The following is a 22,882-nucleotide window of genomic DNA, read 5'->3' on the forward strand; positions in this document are numbered from 1 at the left end:
TTTGATGGCTCTCCTATGCTCAAGTCAGAAAACAGTGAAAGAAAGACCACGAAGTGGCAAATTGGAGAGAGGGAAGAGATCAGAAAATGGAGGAAGGAAGTTTGGCTGAGAGCTCATGAGAAAAATGGAATCTGCTTGGACCTTTGTGTGGTAATGGGCTTTTTGAGGTGAAAAAAAGAAGAAGTGTAAGAAGTTTGGGGTGAGAGTGCTCTATGGTTTAGGAACCGCCGTGGAGAAGAAGTCAAGAGATGGTCGTAACAATGACCGGAAATGTAAAGTGTTATGGCTTAAGGATCACGAGTATCTAGAGAGTTAGCATGAGCCTTAAGTTAGCAAAAAGAGTGAACCCCCTTCTCGTTAAAGGGAAAAGGTATTTATAGAGTTTTATCTAATCCAGCTTAATATACCTGAACGGTCCTTGGGTCACAAGTTTGGCGGGTCGGTTCGTGATCCGACTTGGTCGGTTCATGATCCGACATGGTCGGATCCGAATCTTATGCTTGCATCATGCCTCTGATGATCTCACCAACTTTCATTGACATGTTCTGCCTGCTGCGGAACCGCTCCTTGTTGGTACCGTTTTCAACCTCAACGAGCTTACCCTTCTTAGAAATGACTAAGTGTTTGAAACCCGAGCCGTAGCTGCAGGTGGGCCGAGCTGGCAAAAGAGAACAACGGCTCGTCGAGTATGGACCGAGTCCAGCCAAGAACAACAAATGGGCCGAGCTGCTCCGTGGAGCATCTGGACTGAGCCGTGAGGGAACAAGCGGCTCCGTGCTGCGTCTGGTTCGAGCCGCATCATAAACAATGGGTCGAGCTGCATCGTGAATAAGTGGGCCGAGCCGGATGATCTCCAGGGGTTAACATGCCTAACCGCGAGATTGAAGCCCACACAAAACCCTAGGTTATAAGAAGACGACTGTGCAAGGCGATAAGGAAAATCTTCGAGAATCTCTCCCAAGATTCTCGGCTAGGCGGTTTATTGATTCTGCATAAATAGTCAATATATGCATCTCATTATGTAACTTTGGCAACCCTAAGCAATAAGACTAAACACTTTCGCAGCAATAAAAATCTTATTTTGATCTTTATGTTCTTGCGCTAAACCCTAGAAATTTTTGATCCCTTTAAGTTTCTTTACAAGTTTTGATTGTACGAATTTTGGCTCACAAAATTTGGCGCCATCTGTGGGGAATCGAAATCTTCTTACTTGAAAATTGACAAGACTCTAAGATCCAAAGAGTATGGCGAAAAACACCTCGATGACGAGAACAACAACAACAATAGCAACAACAGCATGGAGAAGAATGCACCCCCAGAAAAACCGGCAACAACAACCGAAGCTCAGGACGAGATAAAGAGCATGCTAACCACGTTAATGAAGAAGATCTCGGCTCGTTGCCTAGGCATCATCTTACCTCGTCACCTAGGCATTATCTCGGCTTGTTGCCTAGGCATTATCTCGGCTCGTCGCCTACGCACCATCTTGCCTCGTCGCCTAAGAATCATCTTGCCTCGTCGTCTAGGCATCATCTTGCATTACCGCTTAGGCATCATCTTGCCTTGTCATCTAGGCATCATCTTACCTTGTCACCTAAGCATTATCTTGCCTTTTCTCCTAGGCATCACCTCGCCTCATCGTCTAAGCACTAACTCGCCACGTCGTCTAGATATCATCTGACCTTGTCGGCTCGACATTATCTTGAATAAAAACGCCTCGTCATTAATGTAGAACGGCTCGGAAAATCTCGTAAAAAATTGCCTCGCCGTTATTATTCTAAACAAAAAAACACTCAAACAACCACACACGAAGTACAAGACCAGTGAGCCTCAGGAACTTTGCCATTTCTTCACGGCTCGGTATTATCTGAAGTCATAGACACGCCTCATTGTTGTAAACACGGCTCGGCGCTGTTCCCAACAACGGAAACGCCTCGTCATTGCTGACGCGATTGGGTGATCTTCTTGAAACATTAAAAACACTTCGCCTCGCTCAAGAGCTAGCTTTTGTTACTTGATTAACATTTTTGTGATGAAGCTATATTAATCTGAAACAGACGAGCTTTTGTTCATTTTTCTTTTCTTTTTTCCCGTATTCGGAGTACCTGTATAACAAAGTGACTTTATAACCTGATAACCATATACAGTATAATCAAAGTGGTTCGATAGTACCACCACAGTATAACCGGTCCATACCGATACCGGACTTGGGCCGTTTCAACTATTCTTCATGTCATCGATAACAAAATGTCTAAGATCTTCCAGCAAAATCTTGGTGGTTTTGATGACGATCGCACGCATGATCCAAGAAACCGGTGGTAAATTAAGAAGAGGAGAAGGCTCAAAGATCTCCTCCATTGTCACCTTCGATGCAATCCTTCCTTGTCCTCCGCTACATTTTTTGTACTCTTGTTGATTCTTGGGGTCAATGTGCTTGCACAAGCGGTCTGCATCTATGTATAGTGGCTCAACTTTCCAGCTACCCTCCAACACTTTCATGTACATCATCTTCTCTTTTTTATATTTTGCCTAATCAAGAGATGATCAAAATCAAAATTTAGTTCACTCAAAATCGAACCCAACAAAAAAAAAAAATTGATTCTTGTGAGGGATATAGATAAGGTATGTCACCGTAAGATTTTGATGGTTTTCATCGATGATTAGATGTATCGGGATAGTTCCAGACCACCAAAGGAGCTTCCATCTCAAAGCTTTCCCCACCTTTGTGATCTGCCTTGGTCCATCCTTCTTCAAAACCTTTGTTGATTTGTTTTCCTTTATAAGAAAAAAGACCACACACTCTCAAGTTTTTTGGAATAATTCATACTCAATTTCAATCATACATATGAGAAAGAAAAAAAACAAACCAGACGCTGGCTAGAGTGATCGTTGTCGAATGGACTGAAGAATGATATGTTTCTTGGATTAGTGAGCATCTCATAGGCTCCTTGAGGAAATAATCCTAATGTGAATTCTATGTTCAAATGGCAAAGACCATTTTTTGTTTTCACCTTTAAAAAAATGTTAGAAAGTTTTAACAACTTCTTTTCATAATTCTAGCAACTCATATAATTAAATAAAAAAATATTGGTATTTTGTTTGATGATTTGCTATATTTACCTTCACCTTAGCCGGAGCATCATACCATGGCTGCTTGTTGTTTGCATTTGTCCAAACTCTTGCTTGTCTCTTCAGCTCAGCTAAATCAAAATATTTAGGATCTACCGAATATAATGTCCTAGATTTAACATCCCCATGTTTCTTGGCCGCGGCCTAATACAACAAACATAATCTAATTTTAATATCATAAAAAAAAACAAAAACAAAAATCTAATTTAACAATTAACCGATATAGTAAAAAAATTATATTTTTTCTTGATTTGTTATTACCTTCGACTCAGGGTCCTCATCAGGATCCTCATACCATGGTTCCGGATTATTAGTATCTGAATTAGATTTAACATTCTCATGTCTCTTGGACTCGGCCTACGTACAAAAACAAACAGAATCATGGTATAATTTGTATAATGTATAATTAATCGGTTTTATTGATCGATGGAAATGAAAACTGACCTTAAGAGGCTGTTGCATGTTCTGATTGATCCACCCACCAAATCCAGGAAATACACTCATTATGCTAAGTACATAATCAGAACAAGAGATAAATTATGACGATCCAATCTTGAATATATTATGGTTGGAAGAACCTTAGATAAAAGCTAAATTTAGACAAGATACAATATGATAATCAAAAGAATAGTGTACGTTATCTGAAACAAAGAAGTGGGAAGCTCCATTCTCGTGAGTTCTTGACGTACAAGCGAGAGCTTGCTACCTGAAGAAAGAAGATATTGAAAGTCGATAGATTAATGAAGCTTCCTTTTCACGGAAACAAAATTCATCTATATATGTCTGATTTGTATCTGAGAAAATTTAGGAATGTATGATCATTATATAGCTTTTGTCCTATCTCCGTTTGTCCTAAAATTTTGTTACATTTTTTTCACAGGTTTAATCTGTGTTAATTACTTTCCTTAGCAGATTTAAGTAGTTCGCCGTGGCCCGTGGGTATAGTAGGTGAACTCTAGGCGCATTAGTGTATGTTAATTGGATTATAAAAATTATTTCTGAACCCTATAAACTAAATCCTACACCTAACATGATGTTTTTTATTTGTTTTTTGTTTGAATGTGATATTTATTAAATAGGACTAAATATCTACAAGTGTAACCAAGAACAAAAAGTCAAAGAAATAAAAAATGAAGTAAAACAGAGCTTAAAAAAATATTTCCTAAACAATAACAGTTGGATTTTGCACTTGAGAAGCAAACCTCCATTATCAACTTGTAAAGTTTCGAGTTGTCACGATAACGAATATAGGATGTCCATACGTGAATCATTCATTTAATCTCACGGGCAAGGGGATGAGGAAGTTTCTAACCATAACAATGAAATCGCGTGTTCTTCACTCGTCAAATTTGATACATCGACACTTAGTAAGCGAGGCAGTGGAAGATTATGCTTGCACATTTCATTGGCAAAACTAGTGTAGAGGAAGATGAGAGTTTCCAACCAGTTAGGATCAACTTCATGTCCAAGTATAATTCCCACAACCTTAGATCGTACCATAAAAATGTAGGAAAATTAAACAAAAAAAAAGGTGAACCTTCGTTTTGCTGATTCTCCACACAATAGACAACTACGGTGTTGTCTCCAAGCTTGCATTCCATAACCATTAGAGGTGGTTGTGCACTGCCGACCATGCAATGAAGGCACAACGTGAAATATCTTGTTTGAACCATAGTTCCACCTAGGGGTGTATTCGAATCCTCGGGTTCAGGCTGGGTATTTCAGATTTCAGTTAGTTCAGGTTCAGGCACTTAGGTATCGATTAGGTATTTTAAAAATTTGGATCACGTTCGGTTTGGTATTTTTTGGGTTTGGATCGGTATAGTTTGATGACCAGACCAACTAGCGAAGTCATCCAGAGTTTAACTAATACCATGTAAAGATGAGCTGCTACCAATGAAAAAAATCATCACATCATCCGCAAACATCAAATGAGAAATCTTCAAAAACTCGGTGTTTGGGTGATAGTTGATGTAACATGATTCAAAGCGGGAGTGAAGCAGCCTCGAGAAAATTTCCATAGCTAGCACGAAAAGGTATAGAGAAAACGGAGCCAGGGAGCTTCTAAAGAAACCACTGGATTGCCCATTAATTGACACTGAGAACCAGGGAGTGGAGATACACTCTGAGATCCAGTTCACAAACTTTTCTAGAATGTTAAGGCCTCTAAGCATTGTAAGAACGAAATCCCATCTCACCGAATAAAACGCTTTACAGAGGTCAACTTTAAGCATTGCACGAGGCTCAATATATTTCCAACTATAACCATTTACAATCTCCGTAGCGAGCAAAACATTTTCAGCTAGGAGCCTCCCAGACATAAAAGCAGACTGATTATGCGATATTACCACATCAAGCAAATGCTGCAATCTCGAAGCAATAAGTTTAGACAGGAGATTGGCCTGAAGTCAGAAAGCTTGGCCACATTTAACACCTTTGGGATGAGAACTAGAGAATTCCATTGTCTTAACATTCTACCCGACTTGAAGAATTCACCGACGGCTTCAGTCACTTCTGGGCCAACAATGCTCTAGCACCCAGTGAAAAACTCCACAGAGAAGCCATCTGGCCCACAGGTCTTGTTCGCAGGCAGAGAGAAGAAGACGTTTTTAATTTCCAACTCTGAGAACTCCTTCTCCAGATTGGCTCTTTGGATCTGATAACATTCAAAATCCAAGAGATTAGATATGTCCTCCTGAGTGAAAATAGAGGGACTCACCTCGCCCCCCCCCCCCCCCCACAAAAGGTCCTCATAGTAATTAATACAGTGGCTTTAAATGTCCTGCTGGGATTCATAGATGAATCCATCTGAGTCTTCAAGAGAGTGAATGTGGTTAGAAGATGACCTCGCCGACATCATTCTCTGAAAATAAGCAGAACCGCAATCTCCTTCTTTAATCCAAGTGATTCTGGATTTTTGGAAAAGAAACGCCTCTTCTGCTCTACTAAGTATCTGCCATTTTCGGGTTGCTTCAAGTTCCAAAGCAGCATTAGAAGATGTGGGATCACGAAGCATGTTCTCCTGACTAGCAATAACAAACTCATGGGCCTCCTCTGTTCTTTTCTCCAGATTAGAGAAGTTTGCTTTGCTATAGGACCTGATCGGATTCTTCAGAGCTTTCAACTTCTGGGAAACAAGAAACATGGCAGATCCCACCACCTTATGAGAAACCCAATGGTTCTCCACCACATCCAAAAAGTCACCACTTTGCAGAAGAAAATTTAGAAACTTAAATGGCTTCTTCTAACGTTGGTGAGTGATAACAAATGATTTTGACCATATTCATGGATCGCTTTCAGTATCTTATGCATGTGTTTTCAATCAGTTTTAAAGGTTTTATAAGTGTTTTTCATGTTCTGGAAATTTAAAAGATTTTTCAGGTTTCTGAGACAAAAACAATGCAAATTAGACAAAAATCCACTTTTGCCCAATTTCGTACTGTCAGAAGTTTCACATCCGATGAAGACTTTCTCACTGTCTGATCAAGCTCATATTTGGACACAAGATAGAGGAGACAACCGGCTTTCTAATGAAATTGAATTGGACGCAATCCAACGGTTGGGTCATAGGTTATTTTCAATTTACTGAAGACATGTTCTGCAGTCTCGCAAAAGAAGCAAGAGAAGGAATGAAGTTTGGACATCATAGGCCAACCACCGCGGTTCAGGAGCTCGTGACCGCGGTGAACACCATCCTGGCCACGCCTCAGAGCCTCCACCCACGGTGAACTCATATTTACCAGCCATGGAAAGCCCAATTCTGCGACAAATCCATTTTTGGTCTAATGACCCGTTTTCAAGCCCAACTCATTCTCTCTTCAAAGAAAGCCCTAAAAACGACCAGAAATACTTAGAGACCCAGGGCCAGCCCGTAGCTAAATCAGGTAAAGCCCTTGCTTTAGGGCGTCAACAAATATATAACAATTTAGGGCATCAAAATCTGAAATTGTGTTGAAGTGCAGTGTCAAAACATCGATTAGTAAACCACTAGTACATGGGTTCGAGACTAGATGATGGTATATTTTGTAATTTTTTAATAATGGGCTCAAATACTTTTTTTTTTTTGCTTTAGGCAGCAACACCCATTGGGCCAGCCCTGTGGAGACCTATAAATATGTATTTTAGAAGACCTAATTTTGTGTGTGCTCCTTTTCCCTTGATAGGGAGGCACCCAACTTTTGTTTCTTAGGTTTAGTCAGGGAGATATATATTTTTCTCTTAGAACTTTTGTTCTTTTTTTTTTTATCAAACTATTCAGTTTATGCAATCTAATTTACTTTACTGCTTTTCTGTTTCAAAACCAATGATGATGTTGTCAAGCTCAGCCATGTCTGAGTAGTTACCTTGTTGGGTAAGAGGGCCATCGAAAGGGACCCCATGACCGATGACATCTAGGTTTTTTAGATTAAAGGATTTTGATTTTAAATAATTCTCCCATTCATCCTGTTCTTAATGCTGTATGCTGGAGTAGCTAACCAGTATCCGATCTAAGGTTAAATCCGAGCCATGAGAGTGTTGTATATGGGTAATCTGAACTGGATCTTATGGACGTCACCGTCGAGACGAAAGCTACCTATGGAGGATACGTAAGCCGAGATAGATTCCGATCTGAAATGCATGATCTTATTCCGGCATGAGCGAGAGTTAATTTCCGAGATTAAGTTATTAGATGATTAGGGTGACGAGAGTTGGCTAATCTTATAAGTGTATATCCTAGTTTCAGAATCATAGAAAATCCTTACCTAGATTCTTTGTGTCATAGATCATGAACCCTAAAGATGAACTCTAATACCCTGCACGTTTTTCATCTTTGTTTTGATCTATTTTTATTTCTTGTTTAGCTTAGTAGAAATCGTGACCCCAAAACCCTACAAAAAAACTCCATTGGTCTTTGACTTCGATTACTAATCCAGTTTGAAGTTTTTGCAGAAAAGACAACTCTCCATGTATCCTAAGTACTACAACACACGACTGTACACTTGCAGACACTAGGGTTTACAAATTTAAAACTTCTTTTGCGACATCAACCCTAGCTCGCATCAGTGAGCAGGGTATAAGACGACACCACAAGAGGTGTGATCTGAGAAATCAGGCGTACCAAAAACCCCAAAAGAAGAGGAGAACTGTATATGCCACAAGACATTTACCAGGATCCTATCAAGCTTTTTAGCCACAGGGTTCAGAGCCCTCTTATTCCACCAGGTGAACAGACAACCTCTGTAAGTTAAATCCTCAAGCGAGGCATCTAGGAGAGCTTCACAGAAGTCTCTAGTCGGCGTATCCACATTTCCACCAGGAGAAGGGGAATGTTCAGAGGGGTACAAGGTCTGATTGAAATCACCAATTACAGCCCAGGATTTACCAGAGACACTTGGATTTGCAGAAAGCTGAACAATCTCCTATCAAAGCTGCTTTCTCATCTCCTCATTATTAGAAGCATACACAGAGCATACTATGAACTTGCTTGTGTACTCAGGAAGCTTGACCCCACAGGCCACCATTTGAAGAGACTTTGATAGAATAGTGATTTTAACACTAGGGTGCCATAAAACCCAAATTTTACCTAAATCTGAAAAGCCGTAGTTATCGTTGAATTGCCAGCCAGGAAGAATAGAATTGATGAACTTCCTCTGCTTAGCCTGCTTGACGTGAGTCTCCATAAGACTACCAAAAAGTGGATTTTTCTGCTTGAACCATTTCTTAAACCCAGTGCGGTGGCTATTCTTATTAAAACCACCCACGTTCCAGCCAAAAAAGTCTTATACACACAAAAAAAAATCAGTGTTTTTTGGGACCCTTATCCCGATTATTCCTTTGCTTCCTTCTAGACAGCACTTCAAATAAAATCATCTTCTTTATCTCTCAATTCTCCTTCCTCTGAATCAGTTGATTCCACATCAGAAGATTCTGGTTCAGCCTCCAAGAAAGAGAGCATAATCCCCTTTCCATTAGCTTTCTCCACTCTCGAAGCTTCCTCAACAACAACAGTGCTCATTGCACTCGATTCACCAACAAGAGACTGGTTGAAATATGACTCTTTTCCACTCTTAGCATTGCCGCTGTCCTTTTGTAGAGGAGCAGAGGCTGGCTTATCAAGCTTCTTTGAAACGGCAATGTACTGACCTTGCAAAGCTTCTACCGATGCTTTTCCCTTAAAACTCTTCTGCTTTGATTTCGATCTCGTGCACTTCTCATCAGAATGAGCAGAGGATTTACAGATAGAGTATGTGGGAGGCGCTTTCTTACATCTCTTAATGCTATGCCCTATTTCTTTGCAGTGAGAACAAACTTGAGGCATCCAAGGGCTAGCAACGTTTACTCTCCAAACCTCACCCGACTGGAACCGCACGTTCACTACCTCCGGCAGCGGTTTTCTCGGATCGATGATGGTGAAGACCTTAGCCACCTCCAAGTTTGTTTTATTCGCAGTTGAAAGGTGCAGAAATTTGAGGTCACCAGCTTGAGTGGAACATTGAAAAACTGAAGGGGAACATTTCTGGATTCATCGGGACAAATCCTAGTTCCCAGTCAACTACAAGCATGGTCTGCCTTTCAATATTCCAGAGGCGTTGAGCAAGAACCCGAGCTCGAGTGGCAGGCTGGCAGCGTTTGGGATTCTGAACAAAAAAGCATTTCCATCCATTTTAGTTATTGAAACATTCAGAAACTGCTTACTCCAAATCCCATTAACAATTGCGTGAACAATTTTTTTTTAAATTATCGAAAACTTAATTTAAAATATTTTTTTTTCTAGGCCCCTATAATTTATGCATTGTTTAAGCGGCTTACATCGTTGAATTCTACCATAGTTAAAGTCTAATCGCCATGGTGGAAGTAGAGGTGTCAAATTGGGCTCTAATCCGCGGGTTCGGCCCAAGTAAAACCACAGCGGTGCGGGCTTGGGCTCCATAAAATTTGTCCAAATAAAAAGCGGGTTTTGCGGTCTAAACCCACGTGGAAGTTGGGCTTTTGCGGATCGGGTCAAAGCGGATTCGCGGGTTTGCGGGCCAACCCGTAAAATTTGATGTTTTCTTGTAAACTTCGAAAAGTGAAGTATTTTGTCATTTTTGATTGGCGGATTTCGAAGCAGTAGTTTCATGGAGTGAATCGAAGCCTAGTGGAGTCATACAATTCAGCTATTGGGCTTTGTGATAGCTTCATTTCAATGAGATCAAGGAATCATCAAACTGGTATGTGTTTTATATTCGATTTGATTCAGATTCTGTGATTGGATTTTTGAATTTGGGAGAAAATCTGATCATTGTCTTCCCAGCTAAAAACTAGTATTTTTTTTAGAGTTTTAATTAATTTCAGTTTAATGTCATAAGTTTGTTTTTTTTGTTGGTTTTGCTCATCGACTATATCACGGACGTGGTTTTTATTTTGTCCGCAGCGATACAAAGGTAATTTAGAATCTCTTAAATCTTGAATTGACAATAAATAGTTTTGCTTGAAAATCACATTTGTTTGTATGCTGGACTAACAAATAAGCTTTGTTCATCTTTTTTATATATAATATATATATATATATATATATATATATCTATATGTGAATGTCTTGTTGCTTGTATCTTGATGGTTATTTAGCTTAAATTACCAGTTTTTATGTGTATCATTATTTGTAATTCATTTATTTGCTTTTCAAAACTAAGTGTCTATTTTTACAGTTAAATTGATTTTTCAAATCTTATGGTATCCTTGGGTTAGGAGTTTTGTATAATAAGTTTATCGAATTCATTTGTTTGTTCATCGAATTTACTTAGACAAGAATTTTCTTTAGTTTTGTTTCTTATGCATATTGTGATTTATTCTCCTCTTGCAAATTTTCTGGTATTATAAATCTAAATGTCATAAAAACTTTAAGATGAAGAAGAAAGTATGAATCCGTAAGCCAGCCTACAAAACCGCAGAATATAGGCGGGTCGGACTTGGACACATCAATTTGGGACCGCAGCTTATGATGGATCAGCCCACCAGACCCAAAAAAAAATTAAACCGCATGAGTTTGGATTATTTGGACGCGGATTGACCCGTTTGACATCTCTAGGTGGAAGTCCACCTAATTTACTTTCTTTAACACTAACTATATAGAAAACATGTGACAGTTTTATTTATATATACAAAGTATGCACAACGTTTTTCTGTATGAAAACAGCGCAACGCTCTTTAATTTAGTACCACAACATCGTGCTGTGTTTTCCGGTGACTGCTTTCTGAAAGAGACGTCTATGTTCTCTGGAATCCACAATTCCCAATCCTAAAGAGGGTTAAACCCAAACCCCTCATTTGTGAAATCAGGTAAATTTCTTTGTTCCAGTTTCTTTAATGTTGGGTATAGAAGTCTCTTCGTATTGTTTAGCGCAAAGTTTTCATTTTTTTGTCTTCTTCTGATGCTTATGGTTTACAATCGAAACTGTAAATTGAAAAGTGCAATGTAATGCTGACTCGAAATGTTTTAGCTTGTAAAGGTCATTCAACTGAGTATAAAGTTAACAAATTTGAAGTAAGTTTGGATGAATGAGGTTATGGTGTTTTCGATAAGCAAGAAGTTGATGCTGTGATAAATGAAGTTCCTTTGAATGTTTTCCTTTAGAAATGGAAGGAAAAGAGACACAAATAGGCTGCTGATTTTATGTAAAATTGAGTAAAGTTAACATTTTTGTAACTATCTAGGAAGAATCATTGGTGGGTACAATGTTTATACAAATATTAAGCATGAATCAGGATATGGTCTTCTTGATAAGCTAGAAGTTGATGTTGTGATAATGAAGTTCCTTTAGAAATGGAAGCAAATGAACAGAAATATGCTGCTGATATATCTTCCATAAAGGAAGCACATGAGCGTATCAAGCCGTTTATTCACAAAACCCCGGTGTTAACATCTGAATCGTTGAATTCAATCTCCGGAAGAAGCTTGTTCTTTAAGTGCGAGTGCTTTCAGAAAGGGTAGGTGAGGGTACTTATTAGCTATCAATGTTGCTTTTCTCTCTGAAGTTTCTCTCATTGTCCTCACTATTGATCACTTTTCCTTTTCTGTTTATTGTGAAAAAACAAGTGGAGCTTTCAAATTCCGGGGGGCGTGCAATGCTGTTTTGTCGCTTGATGCTGAACAAGCAGCCAAAGGGGTTGTAACACACAGCAGGTTCTGTACTAGTGATTTGGGTACTTGATGATGTTTTTCTATTGTATTCACTTGGTAGTCCCTTACTGATTTACTGTTTGGTTTTGTTATAACAGTGGCAACCATGCTGCTGCGTTGTCTTTAGCTGCAAAGATTCATGGAATCCCTGCGTATATCGTTGTACCTAAAGGTGCTCCAAAGTGCAAAGTTGATAATGTGATCCGTTATGGTGGTAAGGTTATATGGAGTGAATCAACAATGTCTTCTAGAGAGAAAGTAGCTTCAAAAGTTTTGCAGGAAACAGGTTCAGTTCTCATCCACCCATATAATGATGGACGTGTTATAAGGTATTGTGGCTTTCTCGATAATGGTTTTTCAAATTACTGTTACTCTAGAGCTTTCTTTTGGCTAGAAAAACAGAAATTTCAATCTTATGCATAACTCTTAATACAGCAGAGTAGTAAATCCTCTGAAAGATTATGTTATATCTTTTTGGGGCAAAAATTCATATTAGTATGATTTGGGATGGGTTATCTGTTCTTTTCTGCTATAAAAGTGTGATGGCTGCAACTGCCAAGTCATTTTCAACTAAAAGTTTGGGTTATGATTCTTTGAACAGTGGTCAAGGCACAGTTGCATTGGAACTGCTAGAGAAAATCCAAGAGATTGACACTATAATTGTGCCAATAAGTGGGGGTGGGTTGATCTCTGGTGTGGCTCTTGCTGCCAAATCGATTAAGCCTAGCATCCGGATCATAGCCGCTGAACCCAAAGGAGCTGATGATGCGGCTCAGTCTAAGGTTGCTGGTAGAATCATCACTTTACCTGTCACCAATACCATAGCTGATGGCCTTAGAGCTTCTCTAGGAGATTTAACATGGTAAATCTAATTCTTACTTAGTAGAGGAATCATGTTATAGAACATAAAATGTTGCAATCTGTATCATTCCATCTAAAAATATTTTGTTTTTGTTCAATCAGGCCGGTAGTGAGAGATCTGGTAGATGATGTGGTGATTTTGGAAGATGGGGAGATAATAGAAGCCATGAGAATGTGCTACGAGATACTGAAAGTCTCTGTGGAACCAAGTGGTGCCATTGGACTAGCAGCAGTTTTATCAAAGAGTTTCCGTAGCAATCCTTCTTGGAAAGATTGCAAAAACATAGGGATTGTACTCTCTGGAGGTAATGTTGATTTGGGAGCTCTATGGGATTCATTTAGGAGTTCTTAAATATCTTAGATAAGAATTGTCCGTAAAGGGAATCACGTTCTTGCAAGAAACCTGTGTTGCATTCATATGATTGTTGTTGACATCTGAAGCAAGTAAGACCCAAATCATCAAACATTTGCAGAGTACATGTTAAAAATCCATTATCGCTTGTTGTTCCCAAGTGTAATAGGCGTGGCAAAGGACAGGTTGAGAGTAGTTGCAGGCTTGCAGCTAGATGGTTATACTCTATGAACAGAATCGAAATTTCACCTGATTTTGCTGTAATACTCATTGATTCCATGACTATCTTTATCTTTTTGGCTAGCTACCAAATTTAGTAGAAAGATACGATCAACCATCTATAAGTTGATCAAAGATATTTCCTTTTTTGTTCTCATTAAATTGATAAAAGACAAGATTTCTGGATTTGAAACTACAAATGCAAAACATAAAACAGATTTTTACCATTAATCTACACCGAAGATGAACCGTTTGAGTTGGATCAATTTCCATAAAATATGGAATAATTGATCAAGGTCAAACAGAACCCTTTCATTACATCAATAAGAAAGACATACATATCTCTAACCAAAATGAACAGAACACATAATAGTTGTGGGTAGGGTTATACATGATCAGAACTCTGTAGTGTTCTCCTGAGTACCCTCGAAAAGGCAATCATCGAAGGCTGAAGCATCAAAAGCCATGTCGAAATCTATTAACTGATCAATATCCACTTCTTGATCGTACCCAACGTCCAAGCTTCCAGTTAAATCCTTGTCGTCGTTGTTGTTGTTAATGTTATTCTTCACCTCCGTAACACGAAAGCTTTCACAAATCGCAACTATCTTACTCTGCTCTTCAGTGTTCTCGTTGAAATTTGCAGGCAAATCATCATCAGGGATTAGGGTTTGAGGAATTAGGGTTTGATCCGTCTCGCTCTTCTCGTTGTCAGATTGAGGAATTAGGGTTTGATCCGAGTTAGGGTTTGATCTTAAAGCTTCTCCCGAACGCAACTCCTTGAATTTTCTCAACAGAGTCGACATGGATTTCATAGCGTCGTTCAATTCTTGAGGATTCTCCGATTTGGCAAGAACTTCGTCCTCCCACCACAACCCTAAACCCAAATCTTTACGAGCCAAGATGACACCAATGTCTTCCTCCCTCGTCTCTTCTCGAGCCACAGGAAGAGGACGCTTTCCCTTGAGAAAATCCGAGACGAGAGAATCTACGGAAGAGTGGCCAAAGGAGAAGAAGGAGACATGTGAATGCGAAGAAGGAGGAGTCGCTAAAACGGCTATTTGTGCGTCGGAGAGAAGACAGAGTTGCGAGGCTTTACTGAAAAGACCGTAACTCCTTTTGGTGAAAGCAGTCGCGAGTGATTCTTTCTTCGTGATCTTCTCCATAGGAATCTTCCTCTTGTTACCGCCTCTTTTCACCATATCTTCGAATTTCTTAAATAATTTCACAACAACAGAGACACAGTTACGAGAGAAGAGAGGTTTTTTCCTTTGTGGAGGCAATATTTTGTTTTCCGTGTGGAACAGACAAGTGATGGCTTCTCTGTGTGTATATATAGAAGGTTTATAGGGTATGATGCTCTACCAAAAAAGGAAACCTAGCTTCAACGTTATACCACATCAAACCAATATCGGTTTAATTAAACCAATTATAAAAGTAAAACCCCGCGTTAAATTACAACGTTACGAAACCATAGTCAAAACCAAACCAATTTAAGTTCAATTTCTTCGGTTTACCTAATTGCTAATTGCTAAACCAATTAAAGCAAAACTAATTTTTAGAGAGAATTAAACATAAATACGTTTGTATTACCTGGCTCTATTCACGAACTGTGAAAATCGATTACGTACACACACAAAAATGGAAATCCTTTTTTTCAGTTAAAAAAGGAAAGATCAAAGATTAGATAGCCTTACGATTTTCTAATAATCTGAAAATCTTACGAAACCCTAAATCTACACACAGAAGTTGAGATTGGGATGAAGAAACTAGTTGCGTGCGATCCAGAATTAGGGAAGATATTAATTAGGGATTCTTGAGTTGGATTATCCCTCGAAGAAAATAAAGTTGATGAAATTATCAATTGGCTTCTCTCGAGAAACTTTGCTCTGTATGAATAAGAATCACGTATCAAAGTCAAGTTTTGGTTACAAAATTTTCTTGCTCTGCACTCTATTCACCACACATGAAAAGTGAAAACTATTCCGTCCAATGAAAACAACATGTTATATTTAAATTTGATGTTATCCACGACTCCACGATTAATGGTTCTGATGTGTGTGTGTGCGTGTATATATACAGTACACAATATTCTTCGGAGCATTGAGCTCCAACATTTCGACCCGTAAAATGTTTAAATGCATTACGCTGCACAGATATGATGATTCTTTCACCTGTGAATCAATAAAAAAAAAAAAGTGTTCTTGGTTCCATATAAATCATTAAAGATATCGATTCTTTTGATTCAGTGAAAGCTAAATGCGTCTCTCATTAGATTAATCTCTTATACTACAGAAACTGGTAACCAAAAGAAAGGAATTAAAACAAACTATGGAATGGTAAAATTATGAGAAAGCCATGGCAGAAGCAAGGAAACAAATAAAGTTACCATAAATCAAGTGAAACTAACAAAAATCAACTTGAACTGTTACAAAGACATGAGATTCTCGATGTGATCCGCACATAAATGGAGGCTATACACACCGTTTCCAAGTCCATTACTGAGCCTAAATTCTTCGTCGGCAAATTCAATTTCTCTGTAGCTGTTTCTCTTGGGATCATAATATAAAATATAAAACGGGTTGAGAGGTACTTGCCACGGTACATAAATAAACTCACCAGCTGGAGTGATACCATCTAGGTGGAAATAGGTTTCCAAACTCGGATAGTAAAGGTTGATACGTGCAAAGAAGGGTTTATACGTCCACTCGTGTTTCTCTGCATCCTCCAAAATACACAATGTAATGCCACATGCATTATTGTAAACATAAGCTAATCTTCCCTCATAAGGTATTAGCATACCATAAGCGGTATAATTCATTGGTAATGGTATCACACCGAACTTCTCAGATCTGACATCAAAACTCATTATAACATCAACGTTCGAATGATCAAGACAGGCTTTATAATACACAACCCCATTGATGCATCGCCAACAGGAGCTCTTGTAAGAAACATGTGTAAGAGTCAAGGAGTTGACGTTCAATAGGGAGACATGTGTAGCACAGAGTACGAAGGACGCAGGAAACTCAAGTTGAAGACAAGAGAATAACTCAAGTGGTGCTGACGTGGCAGCGAAGAATTGAAGCTAGCAGGAAGCTGTTTTGAGATATCAAATATCCAAGATATGGAGATTAGAGGATCTCAACAATAAGGAAAGAAGATATTCACGAGGGTGGAAAATGTGAATAAAGAGTAGTGAAAAGGGTTTCTGAACATTTTGCCCTTTAGAGAGAACAAGTCACAAAAAGCTAGCCGCACGAGAGGTTGGGATTTTTGGTGAGCGTGTTCATTGTGATAGTTGCATAGCTGTTGCTGTGTTTAGGATTGGGTAGATTAAGAATTGTTCAGTATCGAGTTGCAGATGCAAGGTCGTGTAATTCTGATTAGACAGATCTAAAGGATTGTCTAAGTGATTCTTAATAAAAGGAAAAGAGTGTTTTTGCAATTTTGTGTGTTCAACTCTTAGTCTCTGTGATATAGATCTTACAATTGGTATCAGAGCATGACACCTTCTAGAAACTATTTTCTACATCAGGTGAAGATCTTGTGGAGATCATGGAGACGATGAAAGAACTGGTAGCTGTTCAGAAGCCTTTGTTACTTCAGTCGGGAAACTTTGGTCATTGGAAGGCTCGAATGCGACACATCATCCGAGGCATTGATGAAGATGCATGGACGGCAGTGGAACAGGATTGGACTGCTCCAACTGTAGTGTCTGAGGATAAGGAAGGAAATAAGATCACCATCGATAAACCTAAGAACCAATGGACTGAGACTGAGAAGAGTTTGTCGAAATTCAACTCAAAGGCCATGTCTGCGATCTTTGCCGCAGTGGACCTTGATGAATTCGGGATTATTCAAGGTTGTGAATCAGCAAAAGAGGCGTGGGATACCTGGTGAATCACTTTGAAGGAGACACGAGCGTCAGAAGAACTCGTATTGATCACCTTGCATCTGAATTTGAAAATCTCAAGATGTTTGCTGATGAATCTGTCGCAAGCTTTACCACAAAACTGAACACCATAGCAAATGAGTCAGCAGTGTTAGGGAAGAAATTCAAGGACAAGAAACTCGTGAAGAAGTTACTTAGATGTCTGCCTCCCAAGTTTGCTGCTCACAAGGCTGTAGTGAAGTATTCGATGGACACTGACACCATGAAGTTTGAGAAACTTGTTGGTCTTCTCAAGGCTGAGGAAATGGAAGCCAATGCTGATCAGAAAACCTCTCAGAAAAGTATTGCGTTCACGGCTGCAGATGAAAAAGATAGAATGAGCCAATGTGAGGAAAATCTCAGTCTGCTAGCCAGAAACTTCAACAAAATGCTGAAAAAGGTTGAGAAAGGTCACAACAAGTTTACAAAGTTTCCAAGAAATGAAGGGGAAAAAGGTAGCTATCGGAACACAAGAACCGAAGGTGATAGGGGAGGAAGAAAACGAGATCTTCAATGTCACGAATGTGAAGGATTTGGCCACTTCAGGAGTGACTGTCCTCTGACGAAACGAAAAAAGTTGAAATGTCCTGAGTGTAAAGGGTTTGGTCACACAAAAAGTGAGTGTCCAAATGCTCTGAAGTCTAAAGACAAGTCTATGATTGTCTTTGAAGATTCCGAATCTGAGGACGAAGAGGAAGATAACGAGAATCTGATGCTGAATTTTGTTGCCTTTACTGCTGAAGGGAAGGAACAGGCTCAAACACCAACAACTGAAACAGATTCGGAGTCAGATGAAGAGGAAATTGACCCAAAGGTTGAGTATCGAAAACTGTATGATAACTGGGTAAAAATCAGCACTGAAAATCTGCAACTGATCAAGGAGAAAGCTCTTATGAAAGCTCAGATTAACATCCTTGAAATGGAACAAGGGACTACCAATACAGAGAAAGAACAGTGTGTAACACAAGTGTTGGAAGATGCAGATGCTGGAGTTGACAAGATCAAAGAAGAACTCATGGCAGAGCAAAAGAAAAGACGTGAATTGGAAGAAAAACTGGACAACCTGAGGGAAGTGTGTTATCAGGAGAAAGAAAGGGCAAGAACGTTGCAAGGTGAACTGATTGAGAATCATAAACGGATCAGGATGCTCAACACTGGTGCAGAGAAGCTAGATCAGATACTCTCCTCAGGCCAACCGCCAAAGAAGAACTGGGGTCTCGGGTACACTGGAGGTTTTCATGTCGGAGAAACCTCATCTGTCTCTGGAACCCTACAGGGTTTTGTCCACGGTGGTATTTCAGTCGGCGAGCTTTCTACACGACCTGCACCACTGAAAGAAGCAGTTGAACAATGCAATCCTAAGAAAAATCTTCAGACTGTGTCGACAGACCAACCAAAACCTGATAAACGGAGAAAAGGAGTCTGTTTCTTATGTGACAAACGAGGCCACAAGAAGAGGAACTGTTACAAATTTTGGAGTAAAATAAAACAGGCCTGGAAACGCCATCTATGCTATCCTGAACCCAGATTCTATGGCAAGGTGTGGGTTGCAAAGAATCTCCTCTATGACTTGCCCTCACAAGGTGAAGTAGCTGAACCGGACTTAGCTGAAGTGAATCTTGTCTGCAATCTTGCTCACATAGGTCCTGAAGTACCCGAAGTTGTGAGCAATGTAGCCTATACCTCATCCCAAGTGGAAGTTGCTAAGGCATGGTACTTTGACAGTGGATGCTCACGGCACATGACTGGGAATCATGACTACTTTAACAAGATAAAACGTATCAACGGTGGTCAAGTAACCTTTGGTGACGGAGGTCAAGGGAAGATTCTTGGAGTTGGGAGCCTACTGGAGGAAAGCCAACCAAATTTGATTAACGTTTACTATGTTGAAGGCTTGAAAGCTAATTTGATTAGTGTAAGTCAGCTATGTGACGAGGGGCTGAAAGTGATCTTCACCAGGTTTGATCGCAAGGCGGTAGATGAGAATGGGAACACTGTGCTATTCGGAGTGAGATCAGGCAACAACTGTTATATGTGGTGTGTGTCGGACCAATGCTTTTCAGCAAAAGAATCACAACTTGACTTATGGCATAAGCGTATCGGTCACATGAACACCCGAGGATTAAGCAAGCTAGCGAAGGCGGAAGTAGTTCGTGGGATTCCATCCTTGGAGGCTTCAACAGACACCGTGTGTGAAACAGAAGGGAAAGCAAGTGAAAGTTCAGCATAAAGCTCTGAGAGAAACAAGGTTTCAAAAAATCCTGGAACTGGTGCACATGGATTTGATGGGACCAGCTCAGACTGAAAGTGTTAATGGGAAGAAGTATATTTTTGTATTGGTTGACGACTTCTCTAGATACACTTGGGTGAGATTCTTGCGCGAAAAAATCCGATGCAGCAGAGAGCTTCAAGATACTTGCTTTGCAGCTTAAAACTGAGAAAGGACCGATCATTCAGATTAGAAGTGATCATGGTGGGGAATTCCGAAACGATGTGTTTGAAAAGTTATGCCAAAGCCAAGGGATCAGACATCAGTACTCTGCTCCAAGGACACCTCAGCAAAATGGTGTTGTGGAGAGGAAAAATCGAACCTTGCAAGAAATGGCTAGAGCGATGCTACATGGAAACAAGGTATCTCCACGGTTCTGGGCAGAAGCTATCAATACCGCATGCTATATCATCAACCGCGTCTATGTCAAACATGGTACCAAGACCACACCCTATGAGATCTGGAATGGGAAAACTCCAAACCGCAGTTACTTTCACATCTTTGGTTGTGTGTGTTATATCCTGAACGACAAAGACAACCTTGGGAAATTTGATTCAAGAAGTAACACTGGCATTTTTCTTGGATACGCTACCAACAGCAGAGCGTTTCGGGTGTACAACTATCGGACGAAGACCATTGGTGAAAATATCAATGTGGTCTTTGATGATAATAGCCAATGCACTCTTGAAGAGATCATTTCGGACGATGTGTGTCACACAGACATAAGGAACACAACTCCTGCCTCTGAGTCAAATGAAAGTATAACTGAGCATGAAGATCAAATCCACGACAAAGACGATCAAGGCTGTGACCGCCAAGTTGAGGTTCATAGAAATCACTCAGCCTCAGATCTGATTGGAGACCTTCACGGTGAGAGAATCACGAGGAAAAAACAGATAGACTTCAAAGCCATGGTCAAATTGGCATGCTTCATCTCGTTCACAGAGCCTATGACCATTGCTCAAGCACTGCAGGATGAGTTCTGGGTAGCTTCCTGCCATGAAGAACTTGAGCAATTTGTTCGGTTGGATGTATGGGATCTTGTTCCTCCTCCAGACAATGTCAATGTCGTAGGGACAAAGTGGATTTTCAAAAACAAAACCGATGAAGAAGGAAATGTGATTCGTAACAAAGCAAGGTTGGTAGCCCAAGGATAGTGTCAAATCGAAGGTGTAGATTTCGACGAGACATTTGCTCCGGTTGCAAGACTTGAATCTATTCGATTGCTCTTGGGTATAGCATGTAAAATGAACATCATGTTTTACCAAATGGACGTCAAGAGTGCCTTTCTGAATGGGATCCTTCAAGAAGAAGTTTATGTTGCACAGCCTAAGGGATTCGAAGATCCAGCCTTTCCTAATCATGTATACAAGCTCAAATGAGCTCTGTACGGGTTGAAACAGGCTCCCCGAGCTTGGTATGAGAGGCTTGCTACCTTCCTGCTTTAGGCTGGGTTCACGCGAGGTGGTGTTGATAAAACCCTGTTTGTTCAGAGTGCAAAGCAGGACATCTTGATTGTCCAAATATATGTTGATGACATAATCTTTGGAGCTACTCATCAGAACTTGGTTAATCAGTTTGTGACAACGATGACTACTGAGTTTCAAATGAGCATGGTGGGGGAACTAAATTACTTTCTGGGACTACAGATCAAACAGACCTCAGAAGGAATTTTTGTTTCTCAAAGCACCTACGCCAAGAATTTGGTAAAACGGTTCGACATGCAAACCAGCCGGGTTGCCAACACTCCCATGAGCACCACCAGAAAACTGTCCAGAGATGATGACGGACCCAAGGTAGATGAGAAACTTTACAGAGGAATAATAGGCAGTCTGCTATAACTCACTGCGAGTCGACCTGACATCTGTTTGAGCGTGGGGTTATGTGCAAGATATCAAGCAGCTCCTCGTGGGTCACATCTCACTGCTGTCAAATGAGTGATAAAATACGTGAAAGGGACACTTGACTATGGAATTTATTACTCGAAAGACACTAACCTTAATCTTGCTGGATATTGTGATGCAGATTGGACAGGGTGTTTGGATGATCAAAAGAGCACCTCAGGCGGCTGTTTCTTCCTTGGCAATAATGTGTCCTGGCACAGCAAAAAGCAGAAATGTGTTTCGCTGTCAACAGCAGAGGCAGAATACGTAGCACTTGGGAGCTGTTGCTCACAACTGTTATGGATGAGACAAATGCTCAATGATTACGGTATCCACTCAGACTCTTTTCTTGTACGATGTGACAATAAAAATGCAATTGATTTGAGCAAAAATCCTGTCCAACATTCTAGAACTAAGCACATTGATACCAGACATCACTTTGTTCGTGAATTGGTTGAGGATAAACTTGTTATCATAGAACATGTTGCATCTGAGCATCAGCTTGCTGATATTTTTCTTAAACCGCTTGATCTCAATAGCTTTTTGTATTTAGGGGTCTGTGAGAACTAAATTGTCGTAATATGGGAAGGGGAGGTGAGTCAAGTACAGGCTGAATATGTCATAAAACCTCCTGAGAGCAAGTTGTCCATATGAGAGCTGTTTTATGCTGACGAGGATGGCGATACAGAACTGACTTGATGAGATGGTCACTCAGATTGGACTAGGATGCAACCACATTTTATGTCTACTGTTGATCACTGACCGGATTGAGCATAAGACCGCTGACTGGTTCTCAATGAAAGTGTGTGATCCTTGGCTCCCAAGTGTCAGTTTTTTTTTTGGCTCCAGGTGGGTGTGAATGCTCCTCAGTTGGGGAAAGCAGCACTAATGAGAGACACGAGTGCACACAGACATTCTGCATCAGAATCAGATCAACAAAAAAAAAAATGAATCACTCATTGACTATATAGTTATTACCCACAGCTGGTACGTGTGTGAATGCTCCTCAGCTGAGGGTATGCAGCATAATCTAAACAATTGTCTGATTCTGGTGTCTGAACGTCTGTGGACCGTTGGGAGATCGCACATGTCTGGA

The 22,882-nt window shown here is 40.0% G+C and overlaps 5 protein-coding genes across 8 annotated transcripts; 2 read left to right on the forward strand and 3 right to left on the reverse strand.

Moving 5' to 3' along the window:
- Positions 1–2,217: 2,217 nt before the first annotated feature.
- LOC18014677 lies at positions 2,218–3,633 on the reverse strand. The gene is made up of 6 exons (XM_024154464.1): positions 3,574–3,633; positions 3,391–3,486; positions 3,127–3,273; positions 2,868–3,011; positions 2,632–2,775; positions 2,218–2,529 (listed from the first exon to the last, which is right to left on the reverse strand). The coding sequence occupies exons 1-6, from the start codon at positions 3,631–3,633 to the stop codon at positions 2,218–2,220; spliced, it is 903 nt and encodes a 300-aa protein (XP_024010232.1).
- Positions 3,634–8,965: 5,332 nt separating this feature from the next.
- Positions 8,966–9,772, reverse strand: LOC112085265. The gene is made up of 2 exons (XM_024154465.1): positions 9,679–9,772; positions 8,966–9,588 (listed from the first exon to the last, which is right to left on the reverse strand). The coding sequence occupies exons 1-2, from the start codon at positions 9,770–9,772 to the stop codon at positions 8,966–8,968; spliced, it is 717 nt and encodes a 238-aa protein (XP_024010233.1).
- A 1,501-nt stretch (positions 9,773–11,273) lies between these two features.
- On the forward strand, positions 11,274–13,624 carry LOC18014669 (serine racemase). Of its 4 annotated transcripts, none has more exons than XM_006396820.2 (6): positions 11,274–11,427; positions 11,910–12,075; positions 12,185–12,271; positions 12,367–12,597; positions 12,870–13,130; positions 13,232–13,624. In XM_006396820.2, the coding sequence occupies exons 2-6, from the start codon at positions 11,912–11,914 to the stop codon at positions 13,479–13,481; spliced, it is 993 nt and encodes a 330-aa protein (XP_006396883.1). In that variant the 5' UTR covers positions 11,274–11,427; positions 11,910–11,911; the 3' UTR covers positions 13,482–13,624. The 4 variants fall into 4 exon arrangements, with proteins under 4 accessions (XP_006396883.1, XP_024010531.1, XP_024010532.1 ...); XM_024154763.1 differs by having other exon boundaries at positions 11,299–11,427; positions 11,854–12,075; XM_024154764.1 differs by having other exon boundaries at positions 11,299–11,427; positions 11,901–12,075.
- Positions 13,625–14,095: 471 nt separating this feature from the next.
- On the reverse strand, positions 14,096–14,902 carry LOC18014670 (agamous-like MADS-box protein AGL97). The gene has a single exon (XM_006396821.1). It carries the CDS (start codon positions 14,900–14,902, stop codon positions 14,096–14,098), a length of 807 nt encoding a protein of 268 aa, XP_006396884.1.
- A 2,356-nt stretch (positions 14,903–17,258) lies between these two features.
- Positions 17,259–22,057, forward strand: LOC112085266. Its single transcript, XM_024154466.1, has 6 exons — positions 17,259–17,599; positions 17,704–19,847; positions 20,033–21,028; positions 21,143–21,267; positions 21,352–21,699; positions 21,929–22,057. Exons 1-6 carry the CDS (start codon positions 17,259–17,261, stop codon positions 22,055–22,057), a joined length of 4,083 nt encoding a protein of 1,360 aa, XP_024010234.1.
- Positions 22,058–22,882: the final 825 nt, after the last annotated feature.

This window comes from Eutrema salsugineum, unplaced genomic scaffold (genome assembly GCF_000478725.1).
Source record: "Eutrema salsugineum unplaced genomic scaffold, Eutsalg1_0 scaffold_3, whole genome shotgun sequence".
NCBI lineage: Eukaryota > Viridiplantae > Streptophyta > Magnoliopsida > Brassicales > Brassicaceae > Eutrema > Eutrema salsugineum.

What these genes read in the sequence shown, in the direction of transcription:
- LOC18014669 (XM_006396820.2), top strand. Translation starts at nt 11,912, where the DNA reads ATGGAAGCAAATGAACAGAAATATGCTGCTGATATATCTTCCATAAAG. An exon ending in TGCGAGTGCTTTCAGAAAGG is followed by an intron (nt 12,076 to 12,184) that starts GTAGGTGAGGGT and finishes TGAAAAAACAAG; the next exon opens with TGGAGCTTTCAAATTCCGGG. An exon ending in GGGGTTGTAACACACAGCAG is followed by an intron (nt 12,272 to 12,366) that starts GTTCTGTACTAG and finishes TTGTTATAACAG; the next exon opens with TGGCAACCATGCTGCTGCGT.
- LOC112085266 (XM_024154466.1), top strand. Translation starts at nt 17,259, where the DNA reads ATGGAGACGATGAAAGAACTGGTAGCTGTTCAGAAGCCTTTGTTACTT. An exon ending in AAAGAGGCGTGGGATACCTG is followed by an intron (nt 17,600 to 17,703) that starts GTGAATCACTTT and finishes ATCTGTCGCAAG; the next exon opens with CTTTACCACAAAACTGAACA. An exon ending in TGAAACAGAAGGGAAAGCAA is followed by an intron (nt 19,848 to 20,032) that starts GTGAAAGTTCAG and finishes AATCCGATGCAG; the next exon opens with CAGAGAGCTTCAAGATACTT.
- LOC18014670 (XM_006396821.1), bottom strand. Translation starts at nt 14,902, where the DNA reads ATGGTGAAAAGAGGCGGTAACAAGAGGAAGATTCCTATGGAGAAGATC.
- LOC18014677 (XM_024154464.1), bottom strand. Translation starts at nt 3,633, where the DNA reads ATGAGTGTATTTCCTGGATTTGGTGGGTGGATCAATCAGAACATGCAA. An exon ending in GGTATGATGCTCCGGCTAAG is followed by an intron (nt 3,012 to 3,126) that starts GTGAAGGTAAAT and finishes ATTTTTTTAAAG; the next exon opens with GTGAAAACAAAAAATGGTCT. An exon ending in ATCACTCTAGCCAGCGTCTG is followed by an intron (nt 2,776 to 2,867) that starts GTTTGTTTTTTT and finishes TTTCTTATAAAG; the next exon opens with GAAAACAAATCAACAAAGGT.
- LOC112085265 (XM_024154465.1), bottom strand. Translation starts at nt 9,772, where the DNA reads ATGGATGGAAATGCTTTTTTGTTCAGAATCCCAAACGCTGCCAGCCTG. An exon ending in CGCCTCTGGAATATTGAAAG is followed by an intron (nt 9,589 to 9,678) that starts GCAGACCATGCT and finishes GTTCCACTCAAG; the next exon opens with CTGGTGACCTCAAATTTCTG.